The sequence below is a fragment of the Polyergus mexicanus genome, unplaced genomic scaffold (assembly GCF_030449975.1).
Source record: "Polyergus mexicanus isolate NDT 795.1 unplaced genomic scaffold, iyPolMexi1.0 SCAF_3, whole genome shotgun sequence".
Classification (NCBI taxonomy): Eukaryota; Metazoa; Arthropoda; class Insecta; order Hymenoptera; family Formicidae; genus Polyergus; species Polyergus mexicanus.
In genome coordinates, this window is record NW_027223323.1 from 6,335,381 (window position 1) to 6,351,682 (window position 16,302).

The 16,302-nt window shown below is 33.7% G+C and overlaps 2 protein-coding genes across 3 annotated transcripts in view; one reads left to right on the forward strand and one right to left on the reverse strand.

Moving 5' to 3' along the window:
• Kkv (hyaluronan synthase-like protein kkv) overlaps positions 1 to 15,160 on the reverse strand; it is a 29,045-nt gene extending 13,885 nt beyond the window's left edge. For both annotated transcript variants that reach the window (XM_070316547.1, XM_070316548.1), the window contains exons 1-2: positions 14,606 to 15,160; positions 14,147 to 14,504 (exon numbers count right to left, since the gene is read on the reverse strand). The gene's annotated coding sequence lies outside the window, so the exon portion shown is untranslated. The remainder of the gene's footprint in view (positions 1 to 14,146; positions 14,505 to 14,605) is intronic.
• Positions 10,215 to 15,320, forward strand: LOC138945200 (sterol O-acyltransferase 1). The gene is made up of 9 exons (XM_070316556.1): positions 10,215 to 10,637; positions 11,207 to 11,277; positions 11,511 to 11,644; positions 12,069 to 12,239; positions 12,906 to 13,054; positions 13,441 to 13,580; positions 13,728 to 13,891; positions 14,182 to 14,455; positions 14,622 to 15,320. The coding sequence occupies exons 1-9, from the start codon at positions 10,550 to 10,552 to the stop codon at positions 15,039 to 15,041; spliced, it is 1,611 nt and encodes a 536-aa protein (XP_070172657.1). The 5' UTR covers positions 10,215 to 10,549; the 3' UTR covers positions 15,042 to 15,320.
• The last annotated feature ends 982 nt before the right edge of the window (positions 15,321 to 16,302 follow it).

Here is a 16,302-nt window from a genome sequence, read left to right on the forward strand (position 1 = left end):
ATTAATTAGCGTCAATTAATTCAAAGGCGCAAAATCATTGCGACTTAACGTCGAGTTTATCGTGGGCGTTTGCCCGATTTATCTCTCCTCAGCATTTGATTCACGGTGAGGGAGAGTACGGAAGGGGGAGGGAGGTGCGTACGTCTTTGTTAGCGCTAGAAGATCCGGGGTTTCTGGTTCCTGAACTCTTCCGAGAGACTGAAAGTGAAAGGGAAAACGAAACGTGTACGACGTGGCAGATAACGTAGCAAGGACGTCCACTGCAACTTCGCCGACCGTTGCCGCCCTCGTCGAGTATTCGTATTCGATATCCCTCAATCCTGCCTCCCTCGACCCCCTCTCCCTCCCCCCTATTCCTCTGCAATTCCCCCCTTTAATCCAACTGTCGCAAAAAATCACCGTCTCTCGGTGTGGTTCTTATATAGCCGCGCACCCTTCTCGACCTTCTCCCTTTCGCGCTCTTTCGTTTCCGTCTGTCTCCCTTTTCTTTGTTCGCGGATTCTTTTTTTTTTCGCGTATTGTCCACACACCTTTCGATAAGGGGACGATGGATACATCCGTCGTGATGCATTGTCGAGACGCGTTTCGTACAGAAAGAATTTGCGAAAACGATTATATAATCTCGATTAATTTGTTTTATAAAATTGATCAATTATTTATCAATTAATTTTTTTTTTTTTTTTTTTTTTCGATGATTTTTCCCTATATTTATCCGCGCGATGAGAAGAATTTCAAGCTTATCTCTTAATATTTATTTTTAATTTCACATTTCTATAAAATTACGGAGATTACAAAGTCACCGAGAGCTTATAATATAAATTCAAAAGAAAAATACAGAAATAACGCGTTTTTTAATTAGCATACGATTCGCGCACAAGGATGACATTTGCATATTAATTTAAACGTCATCGAGAATATCCCTTCGATCATAGCTTGTAATTCTCGACCGATTCTCTTTTCTCTTTTTAGAATTCTCGACGAGTCGAAGCTGCGAGGAAGTCGCGTACCGTTAGCCACCAATTCGGAATAATAAATTTCTAGAACGATGCGCGCGTTCGGGTGCGACGAACTGCTCGCGTTGCGAAAGGAGATGCGGTTGTTCGATGCAGTTAAGATCTACGTTTTTAATAATCAGTTTATCGTAGCGGTAACTATTAGCGATATGCAAAAATCGCGCTTTCCTATTTATTCGTCGAGCAACAGCGAAGGGCTCGGCTCGCGGGGTAAAAAAAATCGATTAATCAAAAATTTATTTATGTAGTAAAAATCGATCGCAATTAATTCGAACCCGATTGTAAAACACAGATTTGAAAATAAAAAATCAATTTATCGAGAAGGATAAAAATTTTTTTTTTTTTCAATAGAAAAAATTGATTTATTATTAAAGATATAGCAAACATTTTTTAAAATTAAAGATTACAGGCTTTTGTCAGGAATATTTATTTAACGAAAAATCAGATATCGCCGTCTATATCAGAATGTATAATAAAAGATTTCTTTAATTCAGAGTCGGCTCATATTAAGAATGATAAAAGAATCGATATGTCGCGAGCACAATAACTTCATTTAGCAAAAATCCACTTATCGTGGATAATAAAAGATGTATTTAACGAATGATTAATTTATCCAAGATAGTAAAAGGTTGATTCAGCAGAAGGCTTATTCACCTCTTATCGATTTACTATCGATAAAGCGCAGGATATACAGAGGAATCCTGGTGTGGAATTGCCCAAGAATTTCGTTCGCGTTGTGTGTGTGTGTGTGTGTGTGTGAGTCACGCATGCAGAAGGAGCCAGAGTTCTCGAAGGAACGCGAGGTCACGTGGAAAGGAACGACCTTGCCACGCGGCGGATATATTTCGAGAATGGATTTTAAAACGAGATCCAAGGGTGGAGGAGAGAGAAAGAGGATAAAAAAAAAGGGGGGGAAAAACACGAGAGTAGACCGACAGCCGGATCCAGTTCATCGTCCCCGATAGCTCGATCATGAATCAACCATTTTTCCCGCCGTTTCTAAGAGAATCATAGTTCCTTGGTTATTTATTTCATCGCTGAGAGAGGGAAAAAGAATTCTACAGCGGTACCCACGATTTCTAGCGATTACGTATATATATACAGGATGCACCGTAAAAGGAAAAAAAAAAAAAACAAGTAGATTCACGCACGAATTGAAATGTCCAGTTCTTCCGCCTTTTACGCTTATCACTCTTTTCTGTACCTAAAATGCTTATCGTTCGATGGTACTTTACTTGTGTATATATTCTTTTGAATTAGATTATATTTATCTAGTATCTCTCTCTGTCTATATATATATATCACATGACAATCGTGGCTTGTCAGTTAATTTAATTAATTTAACCAACTTAATTAAAAATTTTATTTTTAATCTTAAATTTTAAGTTACATCTGATTTAACGATGCGTCGAGCAATTCTTAAAAAGATTGTATCTTGCAAAAAGCTTTTGAAATGATCTTTTTCATGGCAAGATATTTATTCTGTATCATACGTTTGAGATTTGAACATAAATGAGAATAATTGCATTATTGACGAAAATTAAATTTATTTCGATCACACTAAGAGGAAAATTATCAATCATTGACTTGCGTCAAGCAATCGTTTATCGCGCCAAGAGTTCTTACCTCGCTATTTTCAAAGACACGCTACGGGACTTTCTAATGGAATTTTCACCAAGAGACTACGTCGCGTTATTTTCTAACAATAAATAATGATAATACTAGCTGCCACATCGCGTACGTATCGATTCGTCATTCATTCGTGTTACACACATTTATAGGCCGCACTTTGAAATTATCAAACTATTAATATTAAGAGTCGATCTACGAAGTCGATCTAATCTTATACCTTGCTATTTTCAAAGATTCACCATTTTAACGATCTTTTCACGCGAGGAGGAACCCGTTTTGCGAATTAATTTCTAAATTCTCTTTAATACGTAATCGCGCGAACCTCGATAGAGTATATACCGCTTTGTATATACGCGCTTCCCATACAGCACCGAAAGATTGCAGAAACGTTGCATAGACCTTGCATTGAAACATTGTAATATTGCATGGAAATTGCGAAATGTTTCTGCAATGTTACTGCAAGTCTGCGGCAACGTTGAAACGTCCGCCCTTAGAAATATTACGATGTAATATTACAGTAATGTTATGGTGCAATGTATTTGTAATATTGAAACGCGTTGCTACAAATATGCAGAACGCTTTAAATTTGATAGATAAACTTTGAAAATATATAAAGACATCCAAGAGAAATAAGAAAAAAAGATTGTGAATTTAGGCAATTACGAGTTTTTTCTCTCTTGGATGTCTTTATATATTCTCGAAGTTTATTTATTAGAATCTGAAATATCGTGTATATTAAAAAATTATTATCAAATTTTTGATTTTATATAAGAATGGAAACTATTTAACAATTTCCTGTTATCTAGTTAACATCGCTATTTTATAAATAATTTACAAGTTTAAGAAAATAGTAGTGATTAAATAATTTCATTCATTAAAGTTAAAATTTTACTTATATAGATATTAGACTCTATTTTACATCTTAAGTAGACAATTAACGAATAATTCTAACTTTTTTGGATATTTATGTATCCGATTACTGAACAATCAGTTCAATATCTGAATTCCCTGTGTTTGGATTGTATCGGATAAATTAAACTGATAAAAATAGTTATATCTTTAATCTTATTAGCCGCTCTTTGCAAGCTTTATGTAATATCATCGTGACTGAAACTTAAATGCGGGATGGATAACGCAACGCGCGCCGCGTAGCGGTAAACAAACGAACTAGCGATTACCGAAAACTGTTTTTTGTAATGTTTTTGAAATGTTGCTGTAACATCCTCATAAAATATTACAATTATATGTTCCAATAATGTCTCAACAATATTACATCGCAACTTGCAAGATTGTAATATTACTGTAATGTAATTGCAATGTGCTGTATGGAATTATTACTTGCTCTTCTTCCCTGCTTGTACTACAAAATAACGGTTGCGGGAATCTATCTCTGCGACCGAGGGCAACTTCCCCTGGAGTGTCATTATCGCGAGGCGCGATAAAATTTCAGATGAAATTTCGCACGCGAGGATAATAAAGTTAATGAATAAAAAATTAATCGGATAAAAATTTTTCGCGAAACAGACTTTCCGATCAATCATTGAGCAAGCGATTCTTTTGATAACTGAGGAAACCCCCATCGTGACGTATCCGCGCATTATCCTGATAATGCATTATCGCCCGATACGCGGTGAGAAAAAAATCGAGGCATCTTTTCGTATCGATATTAATATCGGATAATATCGAAATAAAATGTCCTCCCACCGACTTTCGCCGACAATTACATCGGATTACAGGGGAATCCATCTGCGACGTCATCCGTCACATAAATGATGACTCTCCGCGAGAGAGAAGAAAAAAGTATCCGAACGAGAGACACGCTTCCTGGCCGCTTCTAATCTCTGACTATAACGGCGATTAGAGTCGAGATCGATCTAATGTGGGATCGTAGGTACCTCGCGAGATAATCAACGATAGGAAAAGTAACGGGCGCAAGGTCAGGCCGTACCGTAAATATGCATTTATCGCCTCCTTTCTCGCAACATGCGACTCGTCTTCTCGTCATGGCTTTTCGCACTCTGCCCCCTTACCAATTATCTCCCAAGACGATCAATGAAGTTCCGCGAGATCGTTTCGACACGCGGACGGCGATCCTTGTTAGAGTTCTCGTTACTGGTTACGCTGTCGCCCACACACAAGTCTCGTTTCGGTTGATTATTATTTCTTAATCCGCCGTATTTGTTCGGTTTCTGCATCTCGTTTCTCTCATCCCGAGATGCGAGATTCTAAAATCTCAGGAAACTTTCATACGTATACGTTTGGTAGGGTGTTTCGAAACTGGATATCCTTTCAATAGCAAATTATCTGGCTAATTCTATCCTTAGCGAAGATGTCGAGGGAGAATCGTTATCTTTTGCAATTCTCCAGTTCGTTTCCATTATGTAACTACCCATACAGCACAGAACATTGCAGCAACATTGCCACATTGTAGCAATGTTGCAACATTGCAGCAATGTTGCAATGTTGCTGCAATATTGCTGCAATGTTCTGTGTTGTATGGGTAGGTATCGAAGTAAAATCCCATTCGAGTAAACTCCATTCAATATTATAGTATGCGAAAAGCTTTTCTTTTTTTATCGCTACTATTAGTATCTTGACATTTTTGTCGAGGGAAGCATCGACTTTGGAATTAGCCAGGAAATCTGCTATTAAAAAAAAAACATATTCTGTATATTTTTTTTAAATGATACGATAATAGTTAATAATCATAATAATAAATTCTAGCTCTCGCGCGGAAACTTGTGCATAGTTTTCGCGTAACAGCACAAATGGGGCACGCAACAAAACTACTTTCATTTCTGCTCGCGGCGATTAATAAGTAGGAAGTTAAGCCAGTAAAACTGTAATCGTAGCGTGAAGCGCGTTTTAAGTTAAATCGCCATCTCTTTTTTATTCTTTCAAGCTTTCGAATTAATATCGAATAATTAATATATATATATATATATATATATATATATATATATATATATATATATATATATATATATATACTATATAATTTAACAGACTCAAAGATTTTTAACGTGTCCATTAAAAGTCATAATTATAATATAAGTGGATTTTATTTGATGGGGAAAATTAAGACGATTGTTTTTATTTTCTAGAATTCTCTCGGATTAATATCAATTATTAAATAATTGATAGCTCACATTTGGAAATTTGACGGTGTAAGGAATCTTTGGGAAAACTTTTATAGCCATTAAAAATAGCCATATGCTAAAGAATTTAAAGTTAAGCCAATATATTTTTACCAACTGCTTTTAAAGAGAATGAGCCTAGAATTGTTTTTCGAATGTTTCATATAATTACTCTGCGAATTTTAGATACTGAAAAGTTTAAAGATCATTTTTATTATCAAAATGTTATCAAAATCTTAATGAAATAATCTATTAAAATATATTAAAATATATCAATATAATAATAATATTTGTGTCTAAAAAAATGAAATGGATTTTTTGACTCGATTGTATTAACGAGTTTGTTAAACATCAAAGATACTTAGGTAACGGAATGCTTAATAATGGAAAAGTCTCGTATCGATACATTAGCGCCCGTTAATCGCATTAATTGCATTAAGAAGAGACAGAGGAAAGTTAATAAACAATTTCCATGATTTCACATTCGCTCACTTGCGGACGATTCGGTCTCTGCTAGATCCTTATCCTCGATATCCTCGCGACGAAGACGATCATAGTCGATGACGGATGACGCGCGACGGAGATGTCGAGGGATCGCTACCCGGACCCGCTTCTTCGGATGTTCGGAAGGAAGCTGTTTCCTATTTTCGCACGCTCCTTCTTCTCTCGCATACGCGTGTGTGCATGTATATCCGTTTATTTCGGTCGCGCGAAAAAAGGAACGCGAAATCTAGGATACCGTTAACGGCGAGGAAACTGTCGCGGACGACGACGAGATCGCGCGAGATCACCGGGATCGGTTGGGTGAAAGCGGAGTCGAGGTGAACGTAAGCCGAACGACGACTGCCGTGGCATCGTCTACCAAGGTAGGTAGTTCTCCGAGGAGGGCCTCCTCTCCCCGCCTGCCCTCTCGATCGGCCGTGTACTTTCACGAGAGAGTAGATAGACAGAAAGTGAGTCGAAGCAAAAGCGAGAGACTTTAACGCGAGAGATGCAAGCGATATTGGATTATCCTTGCGTTTCCCGCCATTTTCATTAATCGTAATCATCGATGTTCTTAGGATTCGCCGATTTTGATATTTTTGTCAGATTTCTCCTTCTCGTTTAATCGGATCGTTCACTTCTCGGGACAGGTCGTGGTGAGATTAAATGTCAGAGTATCTTGCGCGAATTCTCGAACCGTCCAGCGGAATGTTGCCCGCGAATAGGCAATCCGTCTTGCTATCGCGCCAAACGGTTTGCTTGTCATAAAGGCGAGTGATGAAATGCAGCTTCAAAAAATTTCCGAAATTATTTCTAATAGGAAACACGAGATATCGTGAACCATCGAATTATCTTTATCAAGACTTCTTTTTGTGATCGTTACACGATATTTAATAATACAATTTTTTTTTTTGAAAATAGAAATTTTGAAACAAAATAAAAATATTAGTATGGAAATAAATAAATAAATAAATAAATACGAAAATTATCATATAATTTTCGTAGAACCATTTCATCGATATTTTTCGCACGCAACATTGCAATTTTACCCTTCGTACATCATCTTACTATAAATGCCCGCTGCTTATCATCGTTTTTAAAATCTTACCCCTCGTAATATTGCATAAAATTATAAAAACGTCGAAATCTTTTACATATAAAAATATGTTATCAAACATTTTATACTGAACTCGATCAATTAAAAATCTGATAGCTTCTCATCGTCTTATCATTTGCTACGCTTGTTGTGCTTACTGCAATATGCTTAATATCTTTATACCAACGGAATCATCTCTCTCTCTATCTTTGTGTTGTTAAGATATTACAACATAGAATGACAAATGATCAATTGATAATATCGGTCAAATAATACGTATCGTTAGGTGCGAAAGCGACCGCGGGACGCATGCGATACGACGAAACGTACTTTGTACTATTTAAATTATTTTGAAGTAATACAGTAGTATATATAAAAATATAGTAGTACAGTATATATACAGTATGTATATATATATATATATAAAGATTATAATTCAATAATGTCGATGTTATTTAACAATTTGAATGCATTTGTGATTTAACGTTACCCATACAGCACCGCAAGATTGCAACAACATTGCAGCAACATTTTTCTGCAAGATTGCAACATTGCAGAAACATTACGAAATGTTGCTGCAACGTTGTTATGATATTGCAGCAACAATAAAATGTCCGCCTATAGAAATATTGCAATATAATATTGCAGCAACATAGCAATATAATATATATGCAAGAATGCTTTATGTATATTTATCGACATAATATCTTTAACATATGAAAAAAATAATAAAAAATTAGGCATATAAGAATCAGGATTTAGTATGTATATAGGTTTTCTGTATTATAATAACGAAATTATAAATTGCAAATTTTTCGGTACACATTCGATTTTCTTCAGTGATAAAGAATATCTAACATAAGAGAAATAAGAAAAAACTCAATTTGCAATTTTGTAAATTCACAATCTCTTTGTATCCGAAATATTCAGACATGCAAAAAGATTGTGGTGGATTTACGCATACAAGTTTTTTCACATCTCTTTTGTCTTCATATAATCTCAAAATTTATTTATTAAAATCTGAAGTATCTTGCATATTAGAAAATTATTATCAAATTTTTGATTTTATATAAGAAAGGAAACTATTAAAAGAATTCTTAATCCAATGTCTGAGCCCTTGTATTGGGGTCATATCATACGACTTAAATTAACAAAAATAGTTATTATATCTTTTTAATCTTACTAGGCTCTCTTTGTAAATTTTATATAATCATCATGACTAAAAATTAAATGCGGAATAAATAGCGCAATATGCGCCGCATAGCGATAAACAAATGAACTAGCGATTATTGAATACTTTCTTTGGAATATTTTTGGAATGTTGCTGTAACATTACTAAAATTATATTGTAAAATAATGTCTTTGTAATATTTCTGCAACATTAAACTACAATATGCAATATTGCAATATTGCAGCAATGTTGTTGCAAGCTTTAGTGCTGTATGGGACAGTATTACATCACAGTATAATGTTTCCTGACGAAAAGGAAATCCTGAAGTCTCGAGTAAATATTTTTAAACCGATGTTGACACGCCGATTCCATATATCGTAACAAACCGACGATATGATAATAGTATCTTCTGCATTCATAGATAAAACTCTTGAGGCTTTTGATCTGTAAAACATTGTAAGAGTTCAACGTTCATTCAATGATAAAACAAGATAATTAGAGTGTAGGAAAGAGTGAGAAGGGAAGAGAGAAATATATATATTGTATTATACATACATATTTATATAGAAAAGATGAATATGTATGAAAAATAAATATCTTAAAATGTAACGTATTGTTATTTTCTTAATTTTTGATTAATGGCGGATATTAAACCGAGATAGACGATAGCATTTGTGTAAGCTGTTGTTTATCGTTTTTGACAAGCATGCAATATGCCTCGTTTGTTCGTATCACGTCGCATCTCGACGAGAAGAGATAGAGGTCAGGAAAATCATAAGGATTAGCAGCTAATTCGAGATTGCTTACGATTAGATTTAATCGAAAGAAAAAAAGAGAGAAAGATACAAAATAAATATATAAAAATTTTTTAAGAAGAATTTTGTAACAAGTATATAAAAAATATTAATTTAAATATATGAAATGCACACACACATATTTACCATATACACATACATTAGAATAATTTATATTATATATATATATATACACAATATATATTATTATAAATATATATATATATATATATATATAATAAATATATTGTAGTTATTTATTATATTTATATAATAATGTTTCTCTATAAAATATTGTCTCGAAGAATGTTTCGCTTTTTATCAGTCATAAGTTTGTAATAAAAAGATTCTTTAATGTTTGTTGAAATTTTCCTTATCAAATATTAGAGACAACCAGTATTTATCAAAACTCTCACACTCTTTTATTACTATTTATCATCGTATCTAAATCACAAAGTAACTCTATTGTAATAAAATTTGCTTAAAATTAACTGAAAAAATATAACTTTGCAACATTATTTGTCTATCGAAATTTAGCTTGTTAATAAAATTTTATTTTTCTAATTTCTCTCTCTCTCTCTCTCTTTTATTTTTATATTTTTTATTATAATTTTTTATCTGTTTTATATCGAAAAATAATTATTTTTATTTTCTATACTTGAGAATTCATTTATGTTATTTTTTTCCAGGCTCAAATGATAGTTGACGATCGAAGGAACCAATCGATGCAACGCGTAGAAAGCGATTGAAATACATACATATACTCATATCATGGTGTCACGGATTAAGCACGAGAACTATCAATCTAAGTACGCATGACCTTACACAGGTCGGTACGCACTGTACTGGCGGAATGATAAGCGCCATGGAGCCGTTCGGATAGTCCTCGAGTACGGAGCAAAGCGTGCCCAGTGAAACGCAAGTCGACGAAGAGACGAGATTAAAAGTGATCCAAGAGTACGCCAAGGTGCTCGCAGCTTGATCGCGAATTCTCGGATTTATATCTTAAAAATTTTAAATTAATGAAAAATTGCGCGACGCGCGTGACTTCGTCGTGATAATAAAATTTCTCCGAATAATTCGCTTGCTTTTTTTTTTCTTTTAATCGAACATGAGGTTGCTAATTTTCTAGGAATCATAAATCGTCAAAGGAAAGACCGCCGTGTATATTCGTGTCTTAATATTTTCGAAAGAAGAGATCCGTGAATATTCCCTCTTTCATCATGGAGTCCGCTAAACCGGAAACCGTTAACGACGTTAGGATCCCCGAGGAAATTGATACCGGCATCGCGAACATTTTTCACGAAAAAGGTAAAGATCGAATGGATTAATTTTGAGATGCGCGTGTGCGGGGCATCCCCGATTTCTAGACCAAGTCAATTCAATCCTTAAAATTTAAATTTGACAGAAATTTAAATTTGACAAAATCTTTTGAAAATCTTGCGGTATATAATATATTTATCTCTTTTCTTTTAGTCTCTCTTAATCTTTCGAAGTATTTCATCTTCTGTTCCAATTAATTTCAATCAAATCTAGCGCTCGTTATAACGTTTATCAGAAAACTTAAATATTCGAAATTAATTTCTCGTATAATGACGTTTATTGAATTTCTACCAACTATGTTGTTATATTTTCACGGAGGTCTTATTATATTAAACACAAGCGTATTATTCGACGAGCTTTGTTTTGTTTACTCTCTCCTGCTTTGACCTATCGGTTTTCTATAATCGCGATAACATTTCACTGATAATCTCATGTATAAATACAAATATATGTATGTCGCTTTTATATGATTTAATTTCGTAGAAAAAGAGAGAAATTTTTTTTTTATGTATTAATTTATATATATATTTTTTTTCTTTTTTTTTTTCTTGTTCCAGTCGCTAACGAAAATACGTCCGCGGACAATTTACTGGAGACTATCGCCGATGAATTGCGAAACAGTATGCAGGTGCGAATTGATGACGTCGGCTCAATCGCGATTGGATTTAATGGAATGCGCGAATTAAAGTCACAAAGTTATTTCGATCGAAAATTGTTTTGATCAGAAGCAAAATGGTGCCTGTGAATTATTGCGCTGACATCAAATATCATCGTTAACGTCAAGCCCTTTCCGACGTTCCATTATTTTTCTAAGGCATATATTTCCTTTTTATCTCTCTAAGATATAACATATTTCCGCAGGAAATGAAGGAGAACGTTTTGGGACAAGTTAACGATCGCATTAACGACATGATAGCCGAGGTTCTGCGAGGATTAGAGACATCTCTATCGAAGAGAGAGCTATTGTCTAACACGGACAAATATCGCGACAAAAGGTGAAAAATTACATGTCTATAATATTAAAGGAAAAAAGCGTAAGATAAATATAAAAAAAAAATAATGCAATAGATATTAATTTAAATTCTCACCTATCATTATGCCTATAATAATTTTACTATATTCCGATTGGAGGTTTTTCCAAAAAGCATATAAGTTTTATAAGATTGTCTATAATGAAGAAGCTACCCAACTCTTTATCTAGTAATTCAGCATGGCTCGATCAAAGCTAGGTAATCAATAGTTGGATAAAGGCAAGTGAAATTGATTGAAAGATTTTTAAATGCGCCCTCTTCATATTTTGTAATTCACGCGTGATAAATGTGTTTCTTGCAAAAATCATCTATCGATGTAAAAAAATTTATGGCAATATTATTTATAATAAATCGCTTATGCGTTTGCATCTTTGATTGTCTTGCACAGACAATCCGATAATAAAGGAACACTCCCGGACAAGGAGTTTCTCCCGAGGAACTCGCTGTTCACCAATCTCTTCAAGATCGCGCATATTCGCACGGTTTATAATTTATTCATGGTAACTCTCATACTGCTCTGCCTCAACACTATCTGGTATGATATCATGGAATCGGGAACGTAAGTAAAATTGTACAACTTCGACGTTTGAAGAAACGAGAAATTAAAATGTTGCGCAAAAATTTTTAAATATTTTTTTTTAATATAATGATGTTTATAGCAATTTGAGCGATATTAATTTGAGCGATCGATTCTTGGATCAATTTAGAATTGTTTTCCCTTCAGCGGATTGAAGAAAAAATTTTTTTATTTTCAATATTGCGTATTTTTATAAAGCTCTCAAATTATATAAAATCATAGAAAAATACTTCGTATATAATTATTTATATATAATTTTTCATGTACACAGTAAGATTATTCAAATAATATTGATTTAAGTAAAAAATTAAAAAATTTTTAGATACCCAAATATATCGAGACAGATGATTCTGTTAATTTGCGAAAGATACCTTTTCCATCATTATTCGCGGGAAAAAGGTAGAGATTCAGATTTATCCAGAAAATTTTAAGATCAGAGTCGAGAATTATGAGACGCATTAGAATTTTAACACTTTATACTATTTTAATAATCAAAACTGCGGTTTATCTAAAATTTGATAAGTTATCGGGATCGAAGTAGATGTTATATATAATAGAAGATGCATAATCACGTTATAGATATCTCTCGTTTGTCAAAAGTTCACTGGACCCCTCGAATAATCAAAACATTGAATAATTTCGTTAAAGGCTGGTGCTCGGTACCGAAACGATACGGAAAGCTTTCGCAAAATTTCCAGCCTGTCTTTACATTTGGTCGATCATGCAAATCTCAACGCTCGGTGTCTACGTGCCTTTCAATCTCTGGTCCAATCAACGACTCCAGTTTTCACCAAAATGTAATAATTTTTTCATTCTAGATTTTTTGGACATTAACAGAAATTGGAGAAATGTTTTAGAGTTCTCCTTAAAAAGAGATTTTATGTGCACATATGTATATATATAATTTATTCAGGATAAGATGAATTAAAAAATTAAATAAAAAAATATAACTAAATTACACAAATTAGTTAATCAAAATTAAAACAATTAATAATAATTTAAAAAAATTAACATTAAAAAAAATACTTGGATAATATTAATTAATTAAAATAATTTGTGCAATTTAATTTTATATACATATATATATATATATATATATATATATATATAATTAAATCGTACAAATTATTTCAATTAATTAATATTATTCAATTATTATTAAAATGTATTCCTTTCTTTGCAGCGCTCGTCCGGAAATTGTGGGATTATGGCTGGCTGACAACCTTTATACTATATCAAGTTCTCTTCCTAATTTTTCCCATCAGGGCGATACTTAGCGAGGATCTAGGCATAGCTAGCAGCTTAATTATACTTTTGGAACAGGTATATGTTTTAAAGTTTAACATGATAACTCTCGATCATAATAAAAGATATAACAATTCTAAAAATTTTTATAAATTAAAGCATTCAATGTGTAGAAATAATAATTTAGCTTTGACCAACGTAAAAATCAGTGTTTGCATTTTTTAGATGCGCCTAACGATGAAGACTTATGCTTTCGTTAGGAGTGTGGCGCCCAGGTTCATATCGTACAAACCTCACAGCGATGTTTCGCAACCGAGCGGCCCCGGATTCTCGCAATACTTATACTTCCTGTTCGCGCCAACTCTCGTATATCGCGATAAGTACCCAAGGTATAAAGACCTTGGCATTCTATAACTGTAAAAAATTTCCTTGGAATCTGTGATGATCCAATGTTCAAAAATCTTTCATCTTTAATCTTTATATACAGAGAAAAGAAATTCCAGTACAAATTAAAATTGACCCAGCGTCCGCAGTTATGTGATCCGCGTTATCCGAGAGTCAATTCTTAATCATCTCAAATTCTTGAATAAATTAAAATAGGAAATTTTCTACAGTTTTCAATAATATTATAATATTTGTCGTACCATTGAATTAAAATATCTGCTAATCAATTTGCCAGAACGGACAAGATCAGATGGATGATGGTGATTAAAAATCTCATGGAGGTCGTCCTGGTGATCTTTTTTCTCGCCCTCATCATGGAGCGCTTGGTGGCGCCGAAGTTTAACATTTTCGGTGGGCGATATGTAGACCGAAAGTGGATCGTCAAGAGTATCATCGACGGGAGCATACCCGGGATCCTCTTCTTCATCTCTGGAAATTATCTTCTGCTGCACGCGTGGTTGAACGCCTGGGCAGAGATGCTGCGATTCGCCGACCGATTGTTCTATGAGGCGAGTCTCGCTCATACGTTCGCTAGATTAGTCCTTCAACGGAAATGTCCTGCGAGCAAAAATTTCAATTAACTCGCACCAAAGACCGATTCTCGACAATTTTTCCAAGCTATTGAAAAGATTATACATCAGGCTGTAAATTATACAAACTATTCGTCATTTGCAGGATTGGTGGAATTCCACGTGCTACCGCACATATTATCGCACGTGGAACGTCGTGGTGCACGATTGGCTCCACACGTACATCTACAAGGACATGTACGAGATTGTGGTGCCGGGCAACAAGCCGTTGGCGACAATCAGCGTGTTCTTCATATCCGCCGTCTTTCACGAGTACGTCCTCGCGTTCGCGTTCCGCTTCTTCTACCCGGTGATGTTCGTCCTGTTTATCGGCTTGGGCTTCTCTCTGTACTTTCTTGGCAGAATCGTCACCAGCAACATCTTTATGTGGTTTTCCTTCTGCTTGGGCAACGGTATCATATTCAGCTCATACACAATGGAATACTACGCCCGGCGCAACTGTTCATCTCATGCCAATTACTATCTGGATCTGCTCATACCGCGAAGCTTCAACTGTCAGACGTAATTTCTCGCGTAGAGCGTCTCGTTTCGCCTTTTAACGGTGATTTCTCTTCTGTGCTCCACTATTAAAGAGACTATTAGTGGTCAGACAATATTGAAATTTAAAATTCCTTCATATAAAATTCAATCTTTTTTGTACACTAATATCCTCCACAAATTTATTATAATAAAGTCGTACCCATATAGTCGATATATATGCCAATGTTTGATTTCTCTCTATGATTATAAATCAAAAACATTAATATTTTTTTCTCTAAACACAATTATATTTTTCTTTGCATATATATAAAATATATAAAATATATAAAATATACGTATAAAAACAAATATATGTATATACAATATGTATAAAAACAAAATATGTATATCGCAAATTTATATTTAATACGATTATTATAAAATCTAAATTTTTAACACCCATCAATCTCAATGAAAATCTATGATAAGCTTGGCCAAAGAGATACAAAAGAACTTTATTAATAAGAGTAAACAAATCAATTGATAATAGTCACCCAATTTTATAAATTATTAATCGATTTTTTATTCGATAATAGAGTTAATGATTATTATTGAAAAACGTGAGAGAAGAAAAATATATATATATATTTTTTTTTCATTAATCATTAATACGAAACAATTTAAAAATCATACGATAAATATAGAAAGCCGCGAATATTTCGATTTACGATTCGAGTTTATTTATTTATTTATTGGAAACGAGAGAAGTCCCTTGGGAAAATAAATGGATTTATCCACCTGCCAGTATTCCCAGTTTAATTGTTTGTATCCTATGTTAGCTGTTATTAATAAATGGATTTCTATCGATAGCTTAGAGGAAAAAAAATAATACCTATGACGCGACTTATGATATTTATATTGTATATGTAAGAGATTCATAAATGACTCGAAGAGATACTAATATCCTCCACAAATTTATTATAATACAGTCGTACAGTCGATATACGTGTCAATCTTTTTTATAATTTACATACCCAATTTTTCTTTCGCGCGCATAATGTTTATATGTTTATACTCTTTTTTTCGTTTTTTTTCCATCTTACATTTTCAGTATACTACCTTTATACTTTACGATAGATCGTAATCTTTTAGATTCGAAAAATGTTGTCGCGATGACACTGTCAAATTGAAGAAATTGGTCGCCTCGACGATTAAGAAATATTTAAAATAGTTGCCGTACCACGTTGCTATCACTGATTTCTTATTGAGAGCTACTTAATATAAATAGGATCTTAGTCATATTGGCG

Bases quoted from the DNA above. Each gene is read 5' to 3' on its own strand.
- LOC138945200 (XM_070316556.1), top strand. From the start codon at position 10,550: ATGGAGTCCGCTAAACCGGAAACCGTTAACGACGTTAGGATCCCCGAG. The intron at 11,645-12,068 runs GTGAAAAATTAC...TGTCTTGCACAG, and splicing joins GACAAATATCGCGACAAAAG to ACAATCCGATAATAAAGGAA. The intron at 13,581-13,727 runs GTATATGTTTTA...TGCATTTTTTAG, and splicing joins TAATTATACTTTTGGAACAG to ATGCGCCTAACGATGAAGAC.